This window comes from Homalodisca vitripennis, chromosome 7 (genome assembly GCF_021130785.1).
Source record: "Homalodisca vitripennis isolate AUS2020 chromosome 7, UT_GWSS_2.1, whole genome shotgun sequence".
Taxonomy (NCBI): domain Eukaryota; kingdom Metazoa; phylum Arthropoda; class Insecta; order Hemiptera; family Cicadellidae; genus Homalodisca; species Homalodisca vitripennis.
Window position 1 is genome coordinate 28,931,375 of NC_060213.1, and position 25,232 is coordinate 28,956,606.

The 25,232-nt window shown below is 35.1% G+C and overlaps 1 protein-coding gene across 2 annotated transcripts in view; it reads right to left on the reverse strand.

Annotated features, from left to right (window-relative positions):
* Nucleotides 1-7,131: 7,131 nt before the first annotated feature.
* LOC124365785 (tubulin polyglutamylase ttll6-like) overlaps nt 7,132-25,232 on the reverse strand; it is a 30,301-nt gene continuing 12,200 nt past the window's right edge. The window contains exons 7-13 of one of the 2 annotated variants that reach the window (XM_046821797.1): nt 22,301-22,508; nt 21,988-22,089; nt 19,221-19,343; nt 15,206-15,364; nt 13,514-13,589; nt 12,942-13,058; nt 7,132-7,424 (exon numbers count right to left, since the gene is read on the reverse strand). In XM_046821797.1, the coding sequence (XP_046677753.1) occupies nt 7,240-7,424; nt 12,942-13,058; nt 13,514-13,589; nt 15,206-15,364; nt 19,221-19,343; nt 21,988-22,089; nt 22,301-22,508 (970 nt within the window). In that variant the 3' untranslated portion in view covers nt 7,132-7,239. Of the gene's footprint in view, nt 7,425-12,941; nt 13,062-13,513; nt 13,590-15,205; nt 15,365-19,220; nt 19,344-21,987; nt 22,090-22,300; nt 22,509-25,232 lie in introns of both variants that reach the window. The other variant, XM_046821796.1, reaches the window with a different exon arrangement.

The window sequence follows — 25,232 nt, forward strand, 5'->3', positions numbered from 1 at the left end:
ATACACCATCACCGAACTCAGTGTTGCCTATGTAGATATGAAGTTCCATATAAAAATGAGAATCTAAATTTAAATATTTCTCTAGATATCTTACCACATGATACATTCACATTTTTGTTCATTCAGTTAGATTTCATAGCAGTGCTTCCCACTAATATTATAAATGCGAAAGTTTGAATGTTTGGATATTTGGATGTTTGGAGGTTTGTCTTCGAATCACGCTGAAACTGCTATACGGATTGTGCTGAAATTTGGAACAGGTATAGCTTTTGGTCTGAATTAACATTTAGAGTGCTTTTGACGTGACAACGTCTTAAATTAGGTTGCAGCTCGGAGTCACTCATGAAAAAGTGTAACGCCCGGTAACGTTACGATGCCCGTCCAGTGGGTCCGCCGCACGGGATCCGCACGGGATAAAGCAGATAACTGTGGGTCCGCCGCACGGGATAAAGCAGATAACTATGTTTATTCGTGAAAATGTGGAGTGCTTAGATTCGTCATTTACAACAACTACAACAATAAAGGTAAATAATTGTACACTGATATTTCATTATCGTAAACTATGATTGATTGATTAATTGTTAGATTGACACAAAAGTTGAGAAACTGAGTTTATAGGTTATGTCATACTATTGACAAATGTTGATAGTGTTAAGTAAATTATTAGTTTAAATCACTCTGCAATCAATCGTAATTCAGTCGATTGAGAAGAAACAGCGCGTATTGCTAGTCAAACATTTAAAATAACAAATTATAACCTCTAACCTGTCATAACAGTGCGACCAAACAAACGAACTAAACCGACCAATCACCACGCGCGGAGTTAGAATTTAACTGTGTTTAGCAAGAATTTCAAATTCCAATTTGAGTAAATGTTTTATTCAACTTTACCATTTACAATAACAAATTTTAATTAATTTCAAATTATGTACAATGTTTTAGTAAACAAAATATATTTCTATAGTTAAAATTTGTGCAATTCTTATTTTCATTCAATTCCTTGTTCCTATTGTGCAATTTAATAATATTCATATCAATAAATATTCTACCGAGAAAAAGACGTTGTCACGTAAAATCTTCGCCCGTAAAACCGACTTTACAGGCAACCATAATTTTTTACCTCCCATAACACATTAATTTCACCAAATAAAGTCGAATTCAAATTGAAAAATTAGTTTGTTTACATTCGAATGTTATAAGAACGAAACGTAATAACGTTTCATAATTCAAATTAAACTGGCACTAAACAGCTGTTGACAGCTATAATTCGACAAACTTTCTGAAACGTCTGTTTATATTGCTAATGAAAATAAAAAGATAATGGCGGGCCACTTATTATGCCAAAACACCGGGGGTGAATTTAAACGACCAGAACAGACCCATATTGACCGCAGCAACTTTTTAGTTGTACTATACACTTTTGTCATTGGGATAAAAAGGCTAACTCTTATTGTTACTGAAGCCATCGAAGAACTTCAATAAGTTATCATGGAATGTGGGAGGGAAATAATAATCTTATAAAAACTGTTTCACTTTACGACTTCAGGATCCCAAACCTCTGTTCTTTATACTTAAATCTAAATTGGATCAGGAGATTGGAATAGCTTTGAGTGACTATCGATTATCTCTAGACTGTTTATTATGTCATAGAAAAAGAATACATAGACATATTGTCCAGTTTTTCAACAGAAAATTGGGTGCGAAGCCGCGGGTAACTGCTAGTAAATAATAAATAATAGTTCTGGCGAGTTAAGAATGGTACTATAACACAAGAGTGCGCTGAAGTAAAATCCCGCCACCGACTCCACTGTGAACATTGACTTTCCACTCTACTAAATTTTCTTTTTACTTTACGAATAAGCAACAGTATATGTGTTAATTGTGTCACATGTTAAAATCTCGTAAGAGTGTTATCCACTTGTAATCTATTTATTCTGCTATTTTCTGGTTGCCATCGTGGGTACGCATAAGACCAATGTAAAACTCGCTAACGCTTGGCCAATTAAATTTTAGAAATTTTGTCGTCTTTCCATGCAGGATTACGTTTCTAAATATTGTACTTTGTTTCTCAGTAGTGCACACAGAGTGTGATAACTGTAGTATTCTTGAAGCAAGCAATCACCACTATTTTTGGAATAGTTTTTTTTACCGGAGACATAAAAAAGCAACATTAATTGAAAACTTTATTTGACTTAGTGTCAAAATTACATGTTATTATGACAATATATTCTTGTTTGCTGCCTCCCAAAAGGAAGCGATTTCGGCGAGAAGTAGACCACTCTGTTTCTGTTCACACTAAGTCAAATACAGTCTGTTCTTTATATTAATCTAGTTTTTTAGGTCCCCGGGAGGAAAAAACTGTTCCAAAAATAGCAAAGTATACCAAAGTTCGGATAATACCAAAGTACGGTTTCTGCAACTGCGTTAAATGAACGTCAAGAGATTGCAGTGCTACCAGCAGAACTGCAGTGCATCGCAGAAGCGAATTTCCCAACTCCCCAGACGGCCTGGCACAATGACGTGAGTTCAGCTCAAAGTGACGTTTTAAAGTGATGCTAAAGGGCAGGGTGGTAGGTGGCAGGGTGGGTATGTCGGTGGGGGGGGGGGGGGTGATTGAATTCGGTGGCAATTTGAGACTCGGTGTCAAACGGGCGTCGAATCTCGCTTCAAAGGTGCTGCATCCCCAATGGCCCATGGGACCACAGACGTTCAAAGTGGAAATCCATAGAGCTAGCAAGCCTTTGCGGCTTCATACATATACAGTGGACTAATGATTGTAGAGAAACGCCTATGGCGCCCCGATGGTGTAAAGTCGTTACCATATCTCGTGTAGTTGGCAGGAGGGGGAGGTATTTACAATGGGAGTGAGAACGAACACAATTATTTTAAAACCAATTAAGCAAATGATCGATAAATTAATTAATGAGTTAATTACAATCCTTGGATGTTGCGGTGAAATTCCATATCGATTCCAGGCAGCGGGATTAATTTAAAACAATCCAAGTAGGGTGAATTTTAATGATACGAAATGTATTTCCAAATAACGAAATAGTGGAGATTCGTGATAAAATTAACTGCATTTGGAAACAATATTATTCTAAATAAAAAATTGAAAAAGGTTTTGAAAAATTCTACCAATCGCAAAGTAAAAGTAAAAAAAACCAATTTGAAAAAAATCATGTTTTATTTCTTATCAAAGGCAATTTAAAACATGAATGAAAATAACATTTATTACATGCTTTCTTTCTACCCTTATTTTTTGATGGCTGAATACGATAACATGCCTTTTATGGGTTTCATAACAGACTAGCAATTTCCTCCTCAGCATTACAGGGAGGAGAGGGGGGGGGTTGTAGGGTTAAGCTCATTTTATTCTCGACATGTCCTGTACACAGACAAGGATATCATACGGAATAAGAAGTTGATACGCATCATTTCCTGTATTATCGGGAGTGCCGGATGCCGAGCGGTCTAAGACGGACTTTGGAGTTAGAGATAGCGCAGGTTCGAATCCTGTCTGTGACCATTGCACTTTTATCAGTACCGTTGACCTTGTACTGTATCGACTCTCCCTCTTATTCTGTTTGATAAGATCCTCGCACAGGCTAGTGACCCGTGGGGATGGGCAGAATAAGGGTTAAAAGGGGATCGGCTTCTCCTTAAAAAATATATAAAAATTAAACACATTCTTGTAGAAATGAAATTTTTTGGAACAGTTTACATATGAAATTTTAGTATACATACCTTGCCATATAATAGATTCAGATTTTTGTTTATTAAATTTGGTTTCATATCAGTCTCTAAATAATAAAAGTCTACACACTAAGAAACTGCAACATAATGTTGTATGTATTGGGGTAGTTAAGTTACATGTGTTGATATGACAATGTTTGAATCTCTTATAGGCGTATTTAGTTTACAAATGTATTTATTCCGCTATTTTTTCGTTTCCATCACGGTTACCCATAACACCAATGTAAAAGTATTTGCTAACGCTCAGCCAAATCCTATAGGGTGATATGTACCATCGAGTACAGTATTACCTATACAGGGAGTTCAGTAAAAGTGTTCCAATACTGTAGGATTTTGTTATGCACATAAAAATTAACACAAAAGTTCATATGAAGTTATGTCCTATATAACCTTTAGTTTTTCGTATATATGTCTGTATGTGTTTTTTATCAAAAACTTATATCTATATAACTAGTTGAGATAAAGTTGTGGAACTTGAGAACTATATTAACCTTTGGTAGAGTTTTTTGAAAATAAGATATCAATAAAATCCTTTTAACCGTTTCAAAATGGCGAACGTTTAAATTGTTTCCATCAAAATAACTCAAACTCGACTAAAGTACGCCATTTTGAAACCTATTTTCAAAAAGGTCTACCATAGGTCAAAACAATTCTCATGTTACGTAACTTTATCTCAACTGGTTGAAAAGATTTTTTCGATAACAGACACATACAGATAGATGGATGGAAAATATAAATCTTAGGGCATACATTCATATGAACTTTTTTGCTAATATTTATGTGCATAACAAATCCCACTTTTACTGGACACCCTGTATGGAAATGAAGCTTTGTGAAAAATTTTAATTCTACAGATCAGTTCGTTTTCGAGATATCGTGTGAATAAGACAGATATAGCCTATAGGAATGAAGTTTTTCTAGTCCCTCGAGAAATAGGCTTCGCTAACGCTCAGCCAAAAAATAATTGAAATGATATTGAAAATGAATATAAATAAATTAAACCTAATTAGTTCTTATGATTGTAATAACAAAATAATATTTTGATCTCCAATTTATTTATAATAATAATTAACTGAGGCGAAGGACTAAATTTATTTATATTCAGGAAAAGGCATATGTAAGGGCTATGAGAGATCATGTAGTACTGTACACAAAAAGGGCTAAAGCAGCCGTGGTGGTACAAAGGGACGGGGTGTAAGTGGGGTAGCCCTACTACTTCAGTATATCAATGCCACTTAGATTCCACCGCCACAGCCACTGCCTCTGTACCTTGGTTACCAGCGCCTCCTGGATTAATAAAGAAATACGAAACCAGGGGCGGCTAACTGAATTTGCGTCTAGATTCCACCCCGGGTGCGATCGGGTACCTTTAGTATATTCGATTAACGAAGCAGAATTTCCTAAATGAATTTTTAACTGTAAAATACTGCTCTCGGACTTACGGTGTAGTGTAAAAATGTACGCTGTAATTAGTGTAAAACACGTGTAAGAAGCAAAATGATCAAAGAGCTATTTATATACTTTTGTACATTAAAGACACAGTTCTTACATAATTTAATTAAAACTTAAAAGTGAATTCTATATTTAAACATACTAAATTGGTGATCTTTTGCTGAACACAGTGGTTTAAAGTGTAATGTTTAAAATAAAATCTGAGGCCTATCTTTGTCTAACGTTACAATTTGATCAGTAACGCCTGCATATTAAAAAACCGCTACCTTACAACTGAACAGCTATGATAAACGCGTTGGAAAATAATGAAGGCGGAACATTTTAAAAAGTAATATTTCAAATTCAAATTATTATAAAAAATTTTTTGGAAAAATGGCAAAGGGGGCTAAGAGAGGGTAACTTTATATGTTCAAATTGCACCTCAAAAAAATTTTTCAAAAATAAATTTTGTAAAATTTTTTTGTATTGAAAGGGTTAAAAATATTTTCAAAATGTTTTCCTCAAATTACGAGCTTGAAACACTTAAAATTGATCATCAGATACATAAATGATAAATAGTTGTATCATTGTAGAACAACGACATAAAACACCGAAAGTTGACAATTTAAGAATTGGTATATACAGTAGTTAGCGGATGCTGATCTAACACATTTATTTATATGTCTGACCGTTTGATTTATATATAATATATATATATATATATATATATATATATTATATATATATATATATATTATATATATATATAGATTCTATGTATATTTTAAAAGTGTACTTGAAAAAGTTTGTTAATTACAACGAAATATTGTACGAAAAAAATTGTAGTTTTCTTTTGAAACTGCTCTAAGAGACTATATATATATATATCCCTTAGATATATATATATATATCTTTATGTTTGAGATATATATATATATCTCAAACGGGTTATCATAAAAGAATTGTGCGGTTTCGAACATGGTTTAAAGAAAAGCCAACTTACTTACAGTTAATGTAGTTTATTCATCTAATTTGTCGTCTCAAACAGTTTTTTTACATAATTAATCTATTTCAATATGTGCACCCTTAGTCGCTCGACAAATGTCCAAACAATAGCCTACTCAACTTCTCTCCAAACATTCGTTATTAATTCTTCGTTTATGATTGTCATTGCTTCATAATCCTGTGTTTTATGTGTTTCAGGCCGTGAATTTTTGTGAATAAACAACACTTTTGATGTACAAGAAAAAAATTACAGGGTGTCAGGTTTGGACTCCTTAGAGGCCACAGCAAAGGTCCTTGCCGGCATATCCACCGATCTCCAAATTTTTGTTCGTAACCAAGCGTTCGTAACCAATGCACTGAAGTGTGGGGGAGCACCCACCCCCCCCCCCCCCCACCCCCCCCCCCCCCCACCCCCCCCCCCCCCCACCCCCCCCCCCCCCCACCCCCCCCCCCCCCCACCCCCCCCCCCCCCCACCAGGAGGTAGGGCCGCCTCCTGTTGATATCTATGAGGAAGAACTTAGGGCACTAATCTCAAGTCATGGCCCCTCGGAAGAAGGGGAAGCCAGCTCTGAACCAGCCTCTCCAGTCAAAGCAGGCAGGAGGTGGCACACCCTTATATGTAGGCTATCAAGAGCCTTTGACTCTTAAGGAACGAACTCCAACAGTCATCTATCAAAGTAGACTAGACCAATCGAACTACCCTTGTGCCCCAGATTCTTAAAATTTGAGGTTAGTGATGTGCCACTCCTGGACATCCATAAGGTTCCCCTGATTTAAGTGACACATTGGTTTTTGCTGTGCCCAGTGGTAGGTTCAACTGGAAGGTATAAACCAACCAGAAGTGATTGGGTGTCATGAATACTTGGAAAAAAGTTAAACATCCAACACTGCTGGATTACAATATGTAATGACAAAGAACAAAAATCGAATAATGCAACAACTGCAAAACTGTATATTCTTTAATTTCAACAATACAATACTAAAATTCACATAGAAACAAAAAACCGTACAGAGTCTTTGATGAGCAAGGCTGAACATTGAGCAAATATTCAATGAAAGGAGATGAACTTTTCACTGCTGAGTCGCCGCTCGAGCCCGTGAATCTTGACGGTGTTGGAGAAGTGCCGAGCGATGTGCGCCTTGGTACTCTTGGCACCGAGCGTGGGCCACTGCGCAGACGCAGGCAGATCTGGTCGCACCCGTATTGTTGCTTCATTACACATCACTTGTAACCCTGCGCGACAGATTGGTCTTGTTATCAAGGGGGAATATTTAATTTGCGCTATTTTTACTATACTTAAGATATTCTTTGGACAACAGAATAAATTTGGTACAGGAATATTAGAGGCACATACTTGCTGAGTCTGGATTTTTCAATGTGGCAAAATAAATTTAGCGCCAGACAATGTCAATACAGTTTAATTCACTTACATGGTTTAACTTAACAGTTTTAAACAAGGTAATTTTCAATATCTCTGATGTTCTTAATATTGACCAAACATGCGAGTTTCTTTTTTAGCTGCACTTGGTCTTCTACTAAAAATGAATAAGGCTGGATATGTAAACGTTTTCTAAATTATTTTACAAAAGTAAAATGGAAATTGTACTTCCGTGATTTATTTGATGATTATATTCCAAAACACTGATGTAAAATTTGTATTAAACAAATGAGTATAACAACTACTTTTCATGTTATGTTTGTTTGTTATACAACTTTAAAAATTTGTACTTACTGTTTTAAATAAAACTATTATTACTAAGAAAAACTTCATTTACACACCTTTCTTACTTGTACATGTTTAAATAAAAATATTTTTCAGTGTTCTTGTATCATTGCAAAATACTATTTTTACTATTGTTAGATGATGGGAAATGATAACATTAATTCTGTGTCTATTTATCATTGTTTAATGTAACAAAACAGTTGTTTCATTATAATATCCTTCTAATTGGTAAAGCTTAGTGACGAGAGTTTGTCTCTTTGCGACAAGATAAAGACACTCAGAGTCTTCTTATAATAATATTTTTTAGCATAGTAAGTAATGATACTATTAGATTTAAATTATAAAAGTTGTTCTAAGAAACAGATGTATCTAAGAAAATCCTAGCAATAAAAGGTATTTCTTTTTTATTGATTTATTTTCAAACCATTTTTTCTTAATTATACACAAAAGATTGTATATTTTTATAATTCCAAACAGACACAGACACCACTTTTATTGGTGGAATTTGTGTCCCATAAAAATATAAGGACTATTTATGGCATCATCATTATATTGATAGTCAATTCATTGCTGTCCTTCAACGTTAAAAAAAATGCAGATTACAGTACAAAATTTTTTATAACACAGATTACATCACTAAAAGAATAATCCAATTGTTAGATATTCCAGGTTAGCTTATCAAAACAAAATGGATTTACAAATCCAATTCGTTACTAGAATATATATAAGTTGATAAATTCACAACAATACTCATGGTAGGCTAGTTCAAGCTGAGTTTTTAAGTGTCAATCATTAAAAAAAAATCAAACACTTCTAATCACAACTATTAAAGTACTATTACCGAAAATAACCTATGGGAAATGTAACTGAACCACAACCTAGTAGATGAAGTAAAGAATAAAACACTGATATTGTAAATCTAGGTTCAAACTACCAGTACACCAAATAAGTACAAGGTATGTAATACCTTAAACATTATTAAGACTTTGTGATTTTGAATGTTGATGTTTAAGAAAGTACCTTTAATTCTTTGCTTTGCTGACAACAATCAGAAGAGAATTTTGAGTTAAGCTCCAGTTTACCTTTCTCTTAATGAAGCTAAATAAAAATACCTCTTCACCTTACACTATATTTTGTAGTCTAGGTGTCTCTGGCATAGAAATGGTGTAAAGGGTTCATTTTGTGCTTCATCTTCACAAGTTTTTATTTGAATCTCTTCAGACACGAACATGGCTCCAGATTTCAGGAGTCAAGTCTGTTAGCGTAAAATTCCAGGCGCTTCACTAAGAGAAAGGGGATTCGCAGCTAAACTCAAAATTCACAATGAATCAACCCTTCGTACCATACAAATACATTATGTGCAGTAACAATCAGAAATCAAGAAAAGAGGATGTAAATAGAAAACGTGTTCTTATGGGATAGGATATTCCTAGAGGGATAGGTGCAGTTACCTGATTATAAATTACTGATAAAACTTAAATCACTACATGTGATTTTATCACTACTCTTCTTAAATCACAGGTTGACCTGTGGTCAGGGTTGTTGGGAAAAGCTCTTTACAGTGATTTGCCTGAAACCACTCATCACTACACAAATCAACTGAACTGAACGTTATCGTTCCTCACTGCACGGTCGAGCAACGTTGTAGCGTTACTGAACCTAATTCCTGTAATTTCCTTTTATCTGAAAACCACTGTATTGAATTTGTGCTATGAAAATTTTATAGTGTGCATTAAAAGATGTCATCTTTGAAGGTCATTACTATAAATACATACAAATAATGTATACATTATGACTTTTGTAGTAACACCAGCCCCTTATTGTGATCAAAGGTTCTTTTCACTGTCAACGGAATGACATGTTTACAGTAGGAACGGTTACCACAGCTCACTCAAAAGGAAAGGTAAGCTCATCATTAGTGGAAATTATCCAACTTCAAAACATTGAATAGGTGAATGACCTCGCATATCCTCACAGCTTTTCTGTAATCATTTCATCTACTTAAGGTCATATATACCCTCTAAGCAGCTGAGATGTCAGGCCTAAGCTCACTGAGAGTTCTGCACTCTAAAATTACGAGATACAACCAAGCGATCATGTACATTACAATGTTACTGGTCTGAACATTGTTCTTTAGGTTCATAACCATCTTTAATGACTAGCTGTCTCAACACCTGACTACCTACCTTTGCATTCAAATCACTCACCAAAGTCACTACACCTAGCAGAGTGTCAAAGAGTCACAAGTCAGTATTTCACCTTCTCTGGTGCATGTGACGTGTGTTGTGTACTGCTCTTGTTTATATGTAGTCACATCACTTGAGTTCTCTGTAACCAGTCTGGACTTTATGCCGTTTGTGTACCAGTTAGGTACAGCCAAAGTTTTTGGTATAAAAAAATTTGTCAAATTCATTTTAGTGTGTAGCAAAATTATTTTCTCAATTTTTAATTTTGAGTTTTTTATTTTGCACGTGTTCAACCGTTCGTATTAAGGTTTTTGACACCAGAGGACGACGATACATCTCAATCCTCAAAACATAGTGCTTTTTAGTAACAAATAACATTGGCAAATATCCGAAATTCTATTATCCTTTTAAATCATCTATCGTCAATAACAGGCTTTAAACAAGGACTCACGAGAAGTTTAATCTTTTACAGGTCAAAGTGGGCATACAGTTGTCATTTACCAATGTTACTTATGTGCAATGGTTTCAAGAACTTCGGATAAACCTGGAGCCACTGAGTTATAACATTATGGCATTTGACAAAAGTGTAAACAACACTTTTCTCTTGTTATGCACATTCTTGTTAGGAGACAGGTGGATCAGATACTTGTTGCGTTTAACTTTATAAAAAGAGAACGTTACTGGTGGCTACAACTTTCCTTCTCTATGAACAACCTTAGGCTTTCAAACATATCATTACAGTATGTTTAGTATGCTATACACAAAACATACCTTTTATGGTTTGAAAATAAAAATTTCTTTCCTTCAGTTCTCTCAGTAGTAAGAAGTAATTAACATGCTGTGTGACCTAGCTGAGTGCTGTAATTTCTGACATTGTCAATGATTTGTAAATATAAAAATAAAAAATAAAAATTATTATTGTATTATTTTGAAGACGAATTCTTAATGAAACACACAGTTTTTATAAGATCTGTACTGATGTCTTTTACATTCAACATTTTTATAAGCCGTGTTTAAAATAATATGATTAATTTAGGTTCATCAATCACAATACATGTTACCCCCAATTTTAATTATAATAATTTTTCCTTTTAGGTATATATTTTATGCACTACTGAAATTATCATGCCTTAATTCATTTCAGGAATCACATCATATGTAACAGTTGTTTCTTCTAATTAACATTTTTTAGAAATTCTTATTTTTTATTTATTTAAGTAAAAAATTTTAAAAATGGTTTGAACTTCATCTAAGAACAATGATTACTTACAAACATGGAGGAGATACATGGACATTTTTTACTCTAATCTTTTAACCATTTTGATTTCTACCAGAGCACTTTTTGTAAGTATTGTCTAACTCTTACTGTTATGATTCTTTCTCCTCACACAAGCTTTTGACTCATGGGAAAGAACAGAATGAGACTAAAATAATGTCCAGTTTTTGCTCAATTTCACATTCCGCTTAATGTAGCGTTGAAATCTGCCACTATCACAGACTTGACTCCTGGAATCTGGAGTCCACGTCAGCTGTCTGAAGAGATAAAAAAAAATCAGTCACAAAGACGTTCAAAACGAACTCTTTACATTGTTTCGACTCCAGAGACACCTAGACTACCAAAGAAGTCTGTCTAGTTTACCCAGCAACTATCCATGTAATATAGATGAAAAGGTGGTACCACTGTCTCATCAGGAGCACACCAAAATAATGTTTTTAATTACGTTGAAAACTTTCCCGATTCATTCTTGATTCGCAAGCATCAACATGATGTTTGTCTTAGGAAAAAATATTGAAGGCAATGGTCAAATCTAATCCTGTCAAACATAGAAGGTGCTCAGGCAAAACAAAGAGTTACTGATTTCAATGGTGTATTTTGTTTTCCTATATTTACAATGTTAATTTCAGTCTGGGTCTGGTTCTGCTGATATTGCTTTGTATTTTTGCAGTTACACCTTTAAGCGATTTGAAAACGCTAAATTCTTCTGACACATTACACACGATTATGATGTTCTCTAATCCACAGTTATATAAACAAAAATAATATATGCTCACACCACAAGTAGTACTAAAATAAACACAACAGAACAAATTAAAATGCCACCTTAAAATTAACTATTGAACATTTTGATTGTTTCATATTTTGATTTTTGTCATATCATAATGCCCTGTCGAGTGTATTCGCACCAATATGAAAACCAAATGTTTTGATAACATTGAGTTTTATACATTATAATTATCTAGACTACAAATCTTTTGGAAAAAGATGTATTACATATATAGGATTGTAATAAATGTATACTTTTAGAGATATTTTTAAAGTACACATGTACAACACTCAAACAAAACCAGCCATTTCAGGACCTTCCAACTGTGACGTAGGTTAAGATACTTAAATGTTGTCATCAGTGTTTCACATGCTGTGTGTAAATTACCCAGGAGTTATGTTAAAAAATGGAATTGACAATTTAATTTCTCTCATATGTGACTGTAATATGATTCTCTGAATCTTGATTGACTTTGGCTTCGTTTAAGGGAGTGAACAAATGATTTGGATCCAATGAAAACTTTCAATATCCAAAAAGTACATTATTTGTTCACTTCATGATTAAAAGTTGCGAAGATTGATATAAACATCCTTTTTTTTCAAGTATACCATGGTTTAACATTATTTATTTAACTATTAGTAAATGAAAATTTGTAATAGATGAACTGAAAAATAACAAATGGCCATGAAAATTTACTATCTTTAAATTTATTATGATTTGAAAACAAAGAAAACAAAAAAAGGAACAAGTACAAAACAAAAACAATACAACCAAACCAAACCCTGCTACTTCTCACCGGGTACAGGAGGATCCAGAGCCATTTTGTTCGGGAAGACAGAGGAAGAGGTTTTGGCACTAAGAGTTTTCGGTGTGTGCCATCGATCATTGAAGTACGCTTCCGCCTTACTGGCTGCTTCTGGAACAACAAATCAATTACTCATAACTATCCACACCTGGTACAGAACATAAAATGGTTTACCTTTGGATAATTCTTGGGAGTCCATTTTCTGTTCCAATGCTTTACTCAGATTTTTATGAGGTTGTTTCCGACATAAATAACTCTGTGCTAGAGAAAAAGATAATACAGAATCCATGTTAGTTCTAGCCTGAGAGTTTAATCATTATAGAGACATTTTGGAAGAATTTTTCCCATACCTGATCAAAAAGTTCAAGGAAAATCTGTACGTAATTTGAAAATACACTGTCAGCTTAATAAGTACTTAACCTACAAATCGTACATGATTAATGAACGTAATGAAGACGAAAATGGATTAAATTCCTTGCTGTTTTAGGCCATCCAAGGTAACTTAACTGATAAATCAGGAGTTGACTACAATTTTAGGGCTTTAGTTCTATAAATATACTTACGCAATGTAGTCGGAGGTTCAATTACGGTTCCTTTAACAGATTGACAATTTGTTTGGTTTTCTTTCGGTGGCAGTTTCTGAAACAAGATTATAAATTCTAACAACTGGGAAAACATAACAACATATACAACTTGAGAGGTTTTAAAACATACACTAACACTAGCAATAGCAAACTAGTATGGGTTCCAACCATTTGGTCTATTCACCGTAGAATCATTCTGAAATGTGTCCTTTTCACGTGTTTCAGAACTAATTTTAAAATATAGTCGAGTCCTAATATAAAGGATTCCCAAAAATAACAAGTTTTAAAACTTCCCTTCAAATTACCCTCTCCATTTACCCCTTCTTTTACAGCGGGATTTAAACATAAGGTGTTAGTGAAGACAACCAAAGAAAGAGATATTAGATGTTGCTAAGGGATTTGATATTACTTCCTCCTATTTAGCTACAATAATTAAGTACAAAGAGAAGTAAAGGGTGAGGTTGAACTTCTCTTCAAAAACTTACAAAGGTTAACTAGAGATTAAGCTCTGAGATGTTCATTATGCAGAAATACAAATAACGTAGAGCAATGGTGGGAAGGGTTGATTCGATAAGAATGTTAAGTTCAGTTCCAGTTCACCTTCCACTTAATAAGGCACCTGAAATCTGACGCTGTCAGGGATATGACTCCTGGAATCCAGAATCAACATCTATCTGACAATTTTTTGTGTACCTGATGATACAATGAGAACACCACTTCATCTTCATTACATTTGTTTATAGTCAAGAAGTCTCTGATGTCGAAACGATGTAGAGTTCGTTGCTTCTTCATTGCCGACTGTTTTGGATCTCTTCAGATGGATGTAGATTCCACATACCAGGAGTCAAATCTGTCACAGGGTTAGACTTCAGAGGCCGCACTAAATGGAAGATGAACTGGAGCTGAACTAAACATTCTTATGCAGAGATACTCGTTCAACTTCAAGAATTCTTTAGTAGCAAATATTGGCTATATTTAATCCTAATGTAGCAAGAGTCTCCATGTAATGATTTTTTAGAATATCTAAACAAAAATTAATTTTTGACATTTTAGATGTACTGACTGATTGTTGGTAAAAACCTAACTGTCCATATGATATTTCGAGAACATATTGAGCATTAAACTTGAATTTTTGCAAATTTATAACTCGAGAGGCTGGCCAAATTCATTTCATCTTTTTGTCTGTCTGTCTTTTGCAAGTTATCTTGCTAAAGCATTTAAAAACAAACTGAACATTTGACTTGAAACTTCAGCAAAGTCTGTTACGTGACTTGTGGTGTGGTTACTCTGTAGTCCGGATTTTTGAGTCGTAAATCCCTAAATTAATATAAGGCCTATTTACACAGTCTAACTTTACAGGTATGGTTCACTACAGAACTTTTGAAGATGGGTTTAAAAACAAATTTTTTAATTGTTTTCCAATAACAAAACGTAGGAACCCTTCAGCTCTGATGCCCTTAAATAAGTGATGAATGAATAAATTTTTTTAATGTACAGAATGTTCTAATTTTACATTTATGACTTAGTGGGAAGTGCCAAATAAAGCAAATCAGTCAATGACGCAGCCAGATGGTTCAACTTTGCAGTGGTATGTAGTGATAAAAACACACAGTACATTATTTTACTTACAAATTCTTAAAAACCGTTTTATTACTCTATGTTGTGTAATACCTGAACAGTTTTATTCAAAGGCTCTGTACAGGTGGTATTCGGGAGAGAACACAGCTTCTTCGGTGGCATAGGTGGAGGAGGTGGTTGTGGTTTGGTTTCGCTCTTCGTTTCGCCAACTTTGATCTTCTCGTTAGACATTTTCTTCAACACCGAGGCAACCTAAGAGAAAATACAAGATATATTTCGTTATTAAAAGCTATTGATTAATGGATACCTGAAATAAATTGTTAATTTATTATATTGCTAAATAGGGCTGTAAGTGATCTCTGTGACCTGTCTAAGGCCTTGGACTGTCATTCATGAAATCCTACAATGCAAGTCATCAAGCACTGGGTTAAAAAATATCGTACCACAGGGTTCCATTCTTGTACCCTCTCTTTTCATAATACGAGGGGGTACCCAAAAAAAAACCGGAATTATTTTATAAAAATTATATATTATACAATTTTTTACAATACGACCTTATCTCCTTCAAAATAATCTCCATTACAACTAATACACTTGTCCCAACGGTATTTCCATTGATCAAAACATTTTTTGTAGTCATCTTTAGAAATGGCTGCAAGCTCGAGCTTCGTTTTTTTCTTAACCTCTTCAACGTTGTCAAATTGTTGACCTTTCAAGCCTCTTTTCATGTGTGGAAATAAAAAAAGTCGCATGGAGCGAGGTCAGGCGAGTAAGGTGCGTGAGGCAGCGGAAAACATGCCGTTTTTGGCTAAAAACTGCCTAACTGAGATGGCTGTGTGTGCCAGTGCGTTGTCGTGGTGGAAGAACCAGTCTCCAGTCTGCCACAAATCGGGTCTTTTCTGGCGAACACTGTTGCGCAATCTTCTTAAAATCTCCAAATAAAATGTTTGGTTGACAGTCTGACCTGGAGGAACAAACTCAGAATGAACAATGCCTTTAGCATCAAAAAAGCAAATCAACATGGTTTTGATGTTTGATTTGACTTGCCGACATTTTTTTGGACGAGGTGAAGATGGCGACTTCCATTGGCTTGACTGTTGCTTCGTTTCTGGGTCATAACCATAGAACCATGACTCATCACCAGTAATTACCTTTTCCAGAAAATCGGGATCATTTTCGAGATGTTCTTTCAGAAGGCGGCAAGTTTCAACTCGATGTGCCTTTTGATGGTCAGTCAGAAGTCGAGGAACAAATTTGGCAGCAACCCTTTTCAGTCCTAAATCTCCTGTTAAAATTCGCTGAACCGAGCTCCAAGTTAACCCACTACTCTCTGATAGTTCCTCAATTGTCTGTCGACGGTCGGTGAGCACAAGTTCACGAATTTTCTCAACATTTTCGTCCGTTCGAGAGGTTGATGGACGTCCAGAACGAGGTTTGTCTTCAATCGACATGTCGCCATTTTTAAATCGAGCGAACCACTCGTAGACCTGAGTTTTCCCCATAGCATCATCTTTGTAAGCTGTATTCAACATTAAAATAGTTTCTGCAGCATTTTTATCAAGTAAAAAACAAAATTTCACAGCTGCACGTTGTTCACTTAAACTTGCTGGAACTGGGGTCACTGAGCTCGCAATGGGTTGCGCGACACACGCCTAGCGGCAGGAATGTGTACTACACGCTGCCGGCTGCCAGCAATACAATTCCGGTTACTTTTGGGTACCCCCTCGTATATGCAAATGATTTGGTTGATGGAACACAAATGGAGGTTAACCAGTATGCTGAAGATTTGCAAGGCTGAGAGGACTGCCTCTATGCAAAACATTGTAAAGACAACACAATTGTTTGAAGGATTAGTTCTCTGTCAATGACCTCTCTATGAATGTGTCTAAGACCCAAGTAATTGAATTTAAAACAGCGAACTCTCATCTTAACCATAAAATCTATAACTCTAATGAAATTGAAATATCAGTCCAAGAATCAGTAAAATTTCTTTGTTTTGAAATTGATTATAAATTAAATTGGTATTCAAGTATTTCAAATTTAACAAAAAAAGCTTTCTTCCATATTTTTTTAAGAGTGCTTGAAAATACGACATTAAAACTCAACTTGCTGTCTACCATGCTTATTTCTCCTCGCCTGAATTATGGCTTATCAGTAAGTGGTATCTCTAGACACGCTGATAATGTCTTCATCCTGCAAAAGAAGGCTGCGAGAATTCTACCAGGCATGTGCCCATCACAAAATCACTTTCACCAATCTAAAATTGTAACGCTTTACAGCCACTATATCTTGGAGATAGCATGTTCAGAAAGTCATAACTTAACACATTCAACGAGACTCAAACAGTCCATAGCCATAACACATAAAGTGTTATAAAATCAGTACAGTATAACTTTGTTTGAACGTTTGCCTCAGTATGTGGAGCCGAAAGTTTACAACACTTAACATATGCATCTTCGAGATATTACTTACCCAAGTAAATTCAGAGAAAAATGTACATCAGTGGCTTGAGCAAAGGGCATTCTATTCTTTAACAGAAATGTTAGAATATCAACAAGAAAATGTCCTATAATAAATATAATTAATAGACCGATATGTTTCAATTGATTTTTAATCATATTTATTTATCGTTTGTATTTGACAAATTTCAATTTATTGTTCTATTGTACTGTTTAACTCAACAACAAAAATTATTAATGTATAGCCCTTTATAGTTTTTAATATATCTGTAGCGTTTTTAAAGCTACATTGGTTAATTTTTTAATTAAAACTTAAATTAAATAAAACTTTTTGGGAAAGAAATATTGGGATTTAATTTTAATTAGATTGTGAGAAGTTAGGAAGGCGGTTCACTGCCTTGAATTGATCAGAACATGTCTTGTGTACGGCAGATACGTCAGATCTGAGAGGGCTATTGTTCTCAAGTTGGATACGGCTGGGCCAATGAGAGAACGCCGCGGATGTCCATCAGAAGGGGGAGAAGGGGAACTATAAAAACCGCCAGCTCATAATTTTTGCCCTTCTTTTGGTAATTTTCGTGAATTAAGTTGATGACAGTGCGCGTGTTTCTAAATTTTTTTCCACGAGGGATTTTGAGGTAAGCACTTAATTTATTGTACGTTATATTGAAATAGTCTTCCAGATCTGATATTAAATTAATTTTGTTGTCTTTTTTTATAGGAAAAATTAAATTTATAGAAACTACAGAGCAATCTGCATAACTGATTCTGGATGAACAATAAAGCACAATAGAATCAAACAAGTTACATTTGGTTCAAACTTGCAAGAAAAGTGAATTAAATTTGAACTTTGTTAATAACTTTAATTGAATTTTGGAAATTTAGTAATTTATTAATATTTAATTTGAACTGTTTTATTGTGAATTATTAATTGGAAAAGAATTGAATTTTAATAATTGTTTGAGAGAGTTGTATCTGAATTGCAAAGACTTGAAAGTTAAGGTACAGCCAGTGGAAAGAGAAGTTTGATTTTTGAATTTTGAGTGAACTTAGAAGTGAACATTTTTATTTTAGTTATTTTCAAGTGGTATTTGATTTTTATTTGAAAACTTTATTATTTTATTTCACAAGAGAGCTCTGATTTTTAGTTTCATATATTTGACTGAAATTTATATTTCTTGCCAAAGGACCTTTTTAATACTAATAACCGGTTTGTCAATTCTTTGTGGAAAATAGAGTGATGAAAATTCTGAAACATTGAACTTTTAATTTGCCAGTTTAAAATAAATACATTATTTTTATTTAGAACTGAATTTTTTATTTTAGACAAACCAGATAATATTTAATAGTTAAAAATTTGGTAATCAATTTTACTGAATATTCACTCGGAGCTTACTAATCAAAAAATATTTTATATCGTCTTGGACATCTATAATCCAAGTCGTTATAATATCATATTTTAAAATTGTTGTTACATTTATTATACTTATCGTTATTTGATTTTAACCCATATTTTAAGGATTTTAATGTAGGTTAGTCTTTCAAGTCTCATGACAAATCACTTGTCATAAAATTATGATGTACTGTGAATGCTTATGAATAAATATAGTTATTTGAATAGTTGTAATTACATGAATTGTTTGTCTAACCTGGTCTACAACTCGGAAACTACGAATGAGAAAATCTCTCTGGGCCATGAGGGCTACCCTCTCCTTCTCCTCGGCTTCAACAATTGGCACAGGTTCAAACGAGTTGGATGAATCTTTCTTCCTCTGTTGACAACCAATCTTATTTTACATGAGAAAGTTCCAAATATGCTACAACTTATAATAGTGACTAAGTAACTTATTTTATAACTCAGAAAAAGTTGTTTGCAATTTAGAATAAACCGCGACAACAGATTAGAAGGATCATAGTAAATGTAATGAAAGAGTAAACAAACAGATGGACAGAGACCTATTTGACTCTTTAAACCCAAAATCTTTTCAATGAAGAAGGTTTCTTGAAGATTTTCCTTGGACTAAAAGGAACTTATTTATAAAGAAGTCTCTAGGACCTTTCTATTACGAGTTATCACACTGACGGACAAACTACACTTTGACTTTTGACCCCAAGATCAATAGGGTCTTCTCTGGACCACAATGAATTTATAAAGAAGTCTCTAGGACCTTTCTATTACGAGTTATCACACTGACGGACAAACTACACTTTGACTTTTGACCCCAAGATCAATAGGGTCTTCTCTGGACCGAAAGGAATTTATGAAGAAGTCTCTAGGACCTTTTTATTAAGAGTTATCACACTGACGGACAAAGTGCACTTTGATCTTTTGACCCCAACATCAATAGGGTCTTCTCTGGACCAAAATGAATTTATGAAGAAGTCTCTAGGACCTTTCTATTAAGAGTTATCACACTGACGGACAAAGTGCACTTTGATCTTTTGATCCCAACATCAACAGGGTCTTCTCTGGACCACAAGGAATTTATGAAGAAGTCTCTAGGACCTTTCTATTAAGAGTTATCACACTGACGGACAAAGTGCACTTTGATCTTTTGATCCCAACATCAATAGGGTCTTCTCTGGACCAAAAGGAATTTATGAAGAAGTCTCTAGGTCCTTTCTATTAAGAGTTATCACACTGACGGACAAAGTGCACTTTGATCTTTTGATCCCAACATCAATAGGGTCTTCTCTGGACCAAAAGGAATTTATGAAGAAGTCTCTAGGACCTTTCTATTAAGAGTTATCACACTGACGGACAAAGTGCACTTTGATCTTTTGATCCCAACATCAACAGGGTCTTCTCTGGACCAAAAGGAATTTATGAAGAAGTCTCTAGGTCCTTTCTATTAAGAGTTATCACACTGACGGACAAAGTGCACTTTGATCTTTTGATCCCAACATCAATAGGGTCTTCTCTGGACCAAAAGGAATTTATGAAGAAGTCTCTAGGACCTTTCTATTAAGAGTTATCACACTGACGGACAAAGTGCACTTTGATCTTTTGATCCCAACATCAACAGGGTCTTCTCTGGACCAAAAGGAATTTATGAAGAAGTCTCTAGGTCCTTTCTATTAAGAGTTATCACACTGACGGACAAAGTGCACTTTGATCTTTTGATCCCAACATCAATAGGGTCTTCTCTGGACCAAAAGGAATTTATGAAGAAGTCTCTAGGACCTTTCTATTACGAGTTATCACACTGACGGACAAAGTGCACTTTGATCTTTTGATCCCAACATCAACAGGGTCTTTTCTGGACCAAAAGGAATTTATGAAGAAGTCTCTAGGACCTTTCTATTAAGAGTTATCACACTGACGGACAAAGTGCACTTTGATCTTTTGACCCCAATATCAATATCGTCTTCCTTGGACCAAGATACATTAATGAAGAAGTCTTTAGGACCTTTCTATTACGAGTTATCACGACTAATGGACAAACTGCATTTTGATCTTTAGATCCCAATATCAATAAGGTCTTCTCTGGACCAAAAGGAATTTATGAAGAAGTTTCTAGGACCTTTCTATTACGAGTTATCACACTGACGGACAAAGTGCACTTTGATCTTTTGATCCCAATATCAATATCGTCTTCCTTGGACCAAGATATATTAAGATGAAGTCTTTAGGACCTTTCTATTACGAGTTATCACGACTAATGGACAAACTGCATTTTGATCTTTAGATCCCAATATCAATAAGGTTTTCTCTGGACCAAAAGGAATTTATGAAGAAATATCCACAGTTATCTCTATTAAGAGTTATCACACTGATGGACAAACTGCATGATTTTAAGAAGGCCTTGTTGGGTCCTGAAAAAAAACACTCAGCTGAGTTGGTAGTAGCGCCTTTTTACAAAAAAAACCGAGATTCATCAAAATATAAATGTGACGCACAGGAACTTGGCTGTGAGGGTGTGTGTAGAAAATGGCGCTCTGTTCCTTGAACATTATTAAGGTATCCATCATAGCTGTTTTTACATGATTTAAGTGATCTTAAATTTTAATGATTCCATGATTTTAACAATTTTTTAGTTATTGTTTTTATTGTTATTTGTTGCTATTATTTATTCTAGTAATAAGTTATAATTTAATATTAAATATAATTTAAAATTTTTACATGATATCTGTACCACATAAGGTGAAACACATCTCTTTCTTGATTCTTACAACTAACAACTACAAATTATCCGTAAAATTCCAAGGAATTTGTTTAAAAACACAACACATTGTGCAAATGCCAGTAACCTGTTACGAATGTGTCTGCAATGCCGACGATAATATAAAACCATCTCCTAATTACAATTAATTACTCTCCATTCAGTACAAATTCTTGTTTATATTTTAATGATCTTTGTTGGTACAATTGAAATTACTAACAAACAGAACATTACTGTGAATGAGAATACATACCGAAGGCAGTTTCTTGATCCTAGGTTTAGTGAGCGGAGATTCAGGATGTGGCTGTTTGTATCTGTTGCCGATCCGCAAATTGGCTTCACCTCGAAGCTTCATCTGGTAATTAATACAAATTAATTATATTTAATTCATTTATCCAAGAGCAGAAAATATAAAGTGTGTTTATAAGAGGATTTACTCTCACTAATCTTATTTTGTATACGGTATTCCCCTAGGATCAATCTTTATACCACTGTTATTTATTATACAAAAAGGATTTGCTAAGAGCTTGAAATGACAACATTGAATAAAACCATGAAAGTCATACCTCAAACTCCTCACGGTGAAGGCGGCCAGCTTCTTCGCGTGCACGGGACGCAAATGTCTCCTGGAACAGAGAGCTCTGGGTTTGTGTGAAGAACAGCTGATACTTGGAATCCCTATCTGAGGGGTAGATCTGGCGGTAGTTGCCCAGGTGACTCTCCTCCCACTTGATTTGGCTTGTGAGGGCATCTAAAGTGCTGGCCGTATCATTCCTGTCCATAGAAACAAAACAATTTGTGACAGCTCTTATCAGACAATTCGTAGTTTAATGGCTGAAGGCAATTTGTTTCCAAAAATAGAATCCACAAGGAGACTAATATTTACCTGAACTAATATGGTGACAGTCAGAAATATCACATTTTTGGGTAATGAGATTCAGTTTGAGGAAGGTTACATTCAAATCCTTCCCACCTCCCCACCCCACCGCCCTAAAAGGCAATTGTTTTATATTTCTCTACCCAACAACACTAAAAGCTCTTTCCTCTACAGTCTAGTCACTTGACTGAAGATATCAACTCCATACTACTTGTTCACAAAAAACACAAGAGGGGACACCCCAACAATTTTGTAAAAAAAAATTAAACTGGCCAAATATAGTAAACTCTTTAGACTTATCTAAAATTGTACAAAAACATGATTCTCCACACCACCCTCCCCCCTGGCTTATGTAGCTCCAATAAGACACTAAAAGAGGGTTTCAACATTCCCAAAACCTCTTCCATACTCAAAATCTTATCACTATATTTTTGAGAAGACAGAAACCTCAACCATATCATTGTTCTGTCCATCCCAACCTGACCTGAACGAATTTGCCACAACCAACCCCCACTCACCCCAAAGTTCCTACAAAACTTGTGTAATCCATCAACCTGATTATAATTTCATTAGTTCCCTAAATTCTTAGAGATCATGATCTTTTATTTGTGATATAACCAATTAGCTGTCTATTGCAGTGCAAATAATCCTCTGCCCAATACATAAAACTAACATCTGAAGCACTTCTTGAACATACAAACTAAACTTGTAATAGCACGCTCTCAAAACTCTTGAAACAGTTTCATCACCAAATACTCTTTCCTCCAAAATCCATCAGATTGCATATCCAGTGGATATCACTAATCCACGACTACTGGCAGATTCCATTACATTAACACGTTAGCTGCCATGGAGGTCAGATCTGACCGGCAGTAAACTAGCCCTAAATGCCACGCTCATATTACTGCCCAACCGCCCGAAATTGCCAAGTTTCTAAAATTATTTTATTCATTAACTCGAATTGTTTTGTTAGTTAAAATTCATTTCTGTCAAAAACTGCATTGAAATCTCTTGAATATAATGCAATTTGAGCGTCGGACCATATCTGGCCGGCACAACATTTTTCGTTGTGATTTTTCATTAAAAATAAACACTGCCGCCCAGATCTGGCCGGCACTATATTGCTCACTGTTGCGACTATTTTTGTGCGCCGATGTTGGTATCAGTTAGGGCTGCCGTCTGCCACTGTCAGCGCTGTCAGCCACTGTTCTGCGCAGTAACCATTGCTCGTCCGTGCATTCCACTGCGTTCCCGCCATAGTGTATTGTATCTTCTAATAACCATTGTGCGTGCGTAATCTTTTCTTTTAACCTAGTTTGAAACGAAACTAAACTTGTGTAAACGATTTCATTATGAGTTAGTAGAGACGTAAATGAAGAACAAATTCAAAGACTTTTGGACTGTCCAATGTCCAGTGAACCAGACCTCAACATTGAAATTGAGGAAAAACATAGGTTCAAGTGTTGACGACACGGAATGAAGATCCGGACTTTTTGCCAAGTGAATCGGATCATGACAGTAGTGATGATGAAGGCGAGGCTACAATGGAAATAGAGACAAATGATATGAACGGTGGCGATTCTGGTGAAAATGACGGAGAAGTGATGATGGATGAATGGACTGAATTTAAAGGTAGGCAACAAGAATTTCTTTTCACTTCTACTTCTGAGTACCATTTTAAATATGGCCATGATGCTAAACCTGTAGACTATTACTTTAGCTTTCATTTACTGACGACATTATACAAATGATGGTCGTAGAGACTAATAGAAATGCCAGTAAAGTATTGCGAGAAACGAGGTTGAACCGAAGTATTAGACTTATAAATGGGCTCCCACAGATGATGTAGAAATGTGGAAGTTTATTGGTATCCTCATATGGATGGGCTTGTCTAATCATCCCCGCATAACAGACTACTGGTCTGGCAACATTTTTGTATAAGAATACTGTTGCTTCTCAAGTTATGAGCCGAAAACCGTTTCCAGCTAATGCTACGCTTTTGGCATTTTAAAACGATCATGCTGCTGAGGAACGTGATGGGCGTATCGCAAAGATTTTGCCCCTAATTTCTAAGATGAACGACATTTTTTTGAACAAGAAATCTGCTGGCCAAGATCTCGTAATAGACGAGAGCATGATTCCCTTTAGGGGCAGACTGTCATTTCGACAGTACATACCCAAACAAGGCCCACAAATATGGCCTAAAGATTTTCAAACTTTGTGACCAGCAAGGGTATACCTATTGTATAAAAGTTTACATGGTAAAGGGACCATCCAGAATGAAAATAATGAAATTAGTTTCAACCTCAGTGGTCATGGAACTCATGGAACATAACTTGGATAAGGGACACATCTTATATGTAGATAATTACTACACATCAGTGCAACTTGCCAAAAATCTTTTAGCTAGAAGAACCCACCTTGTTGGTACTGTGAGAGCAAACAGGAAAGGTCTCCCTGCCGATGTTATGAAGGCACAAATAAAAAAAGGAGAAATGAAAGCCCTTGAAAATGAAGATGGTATTGGTAGTTACCAAATGGAAGGACAAGAGAGAAGTGCGAATGTTGTCCACCAAACATGAAGTAGAGTACGTTCTCACAGGAAAAATAGACAAAAAAGG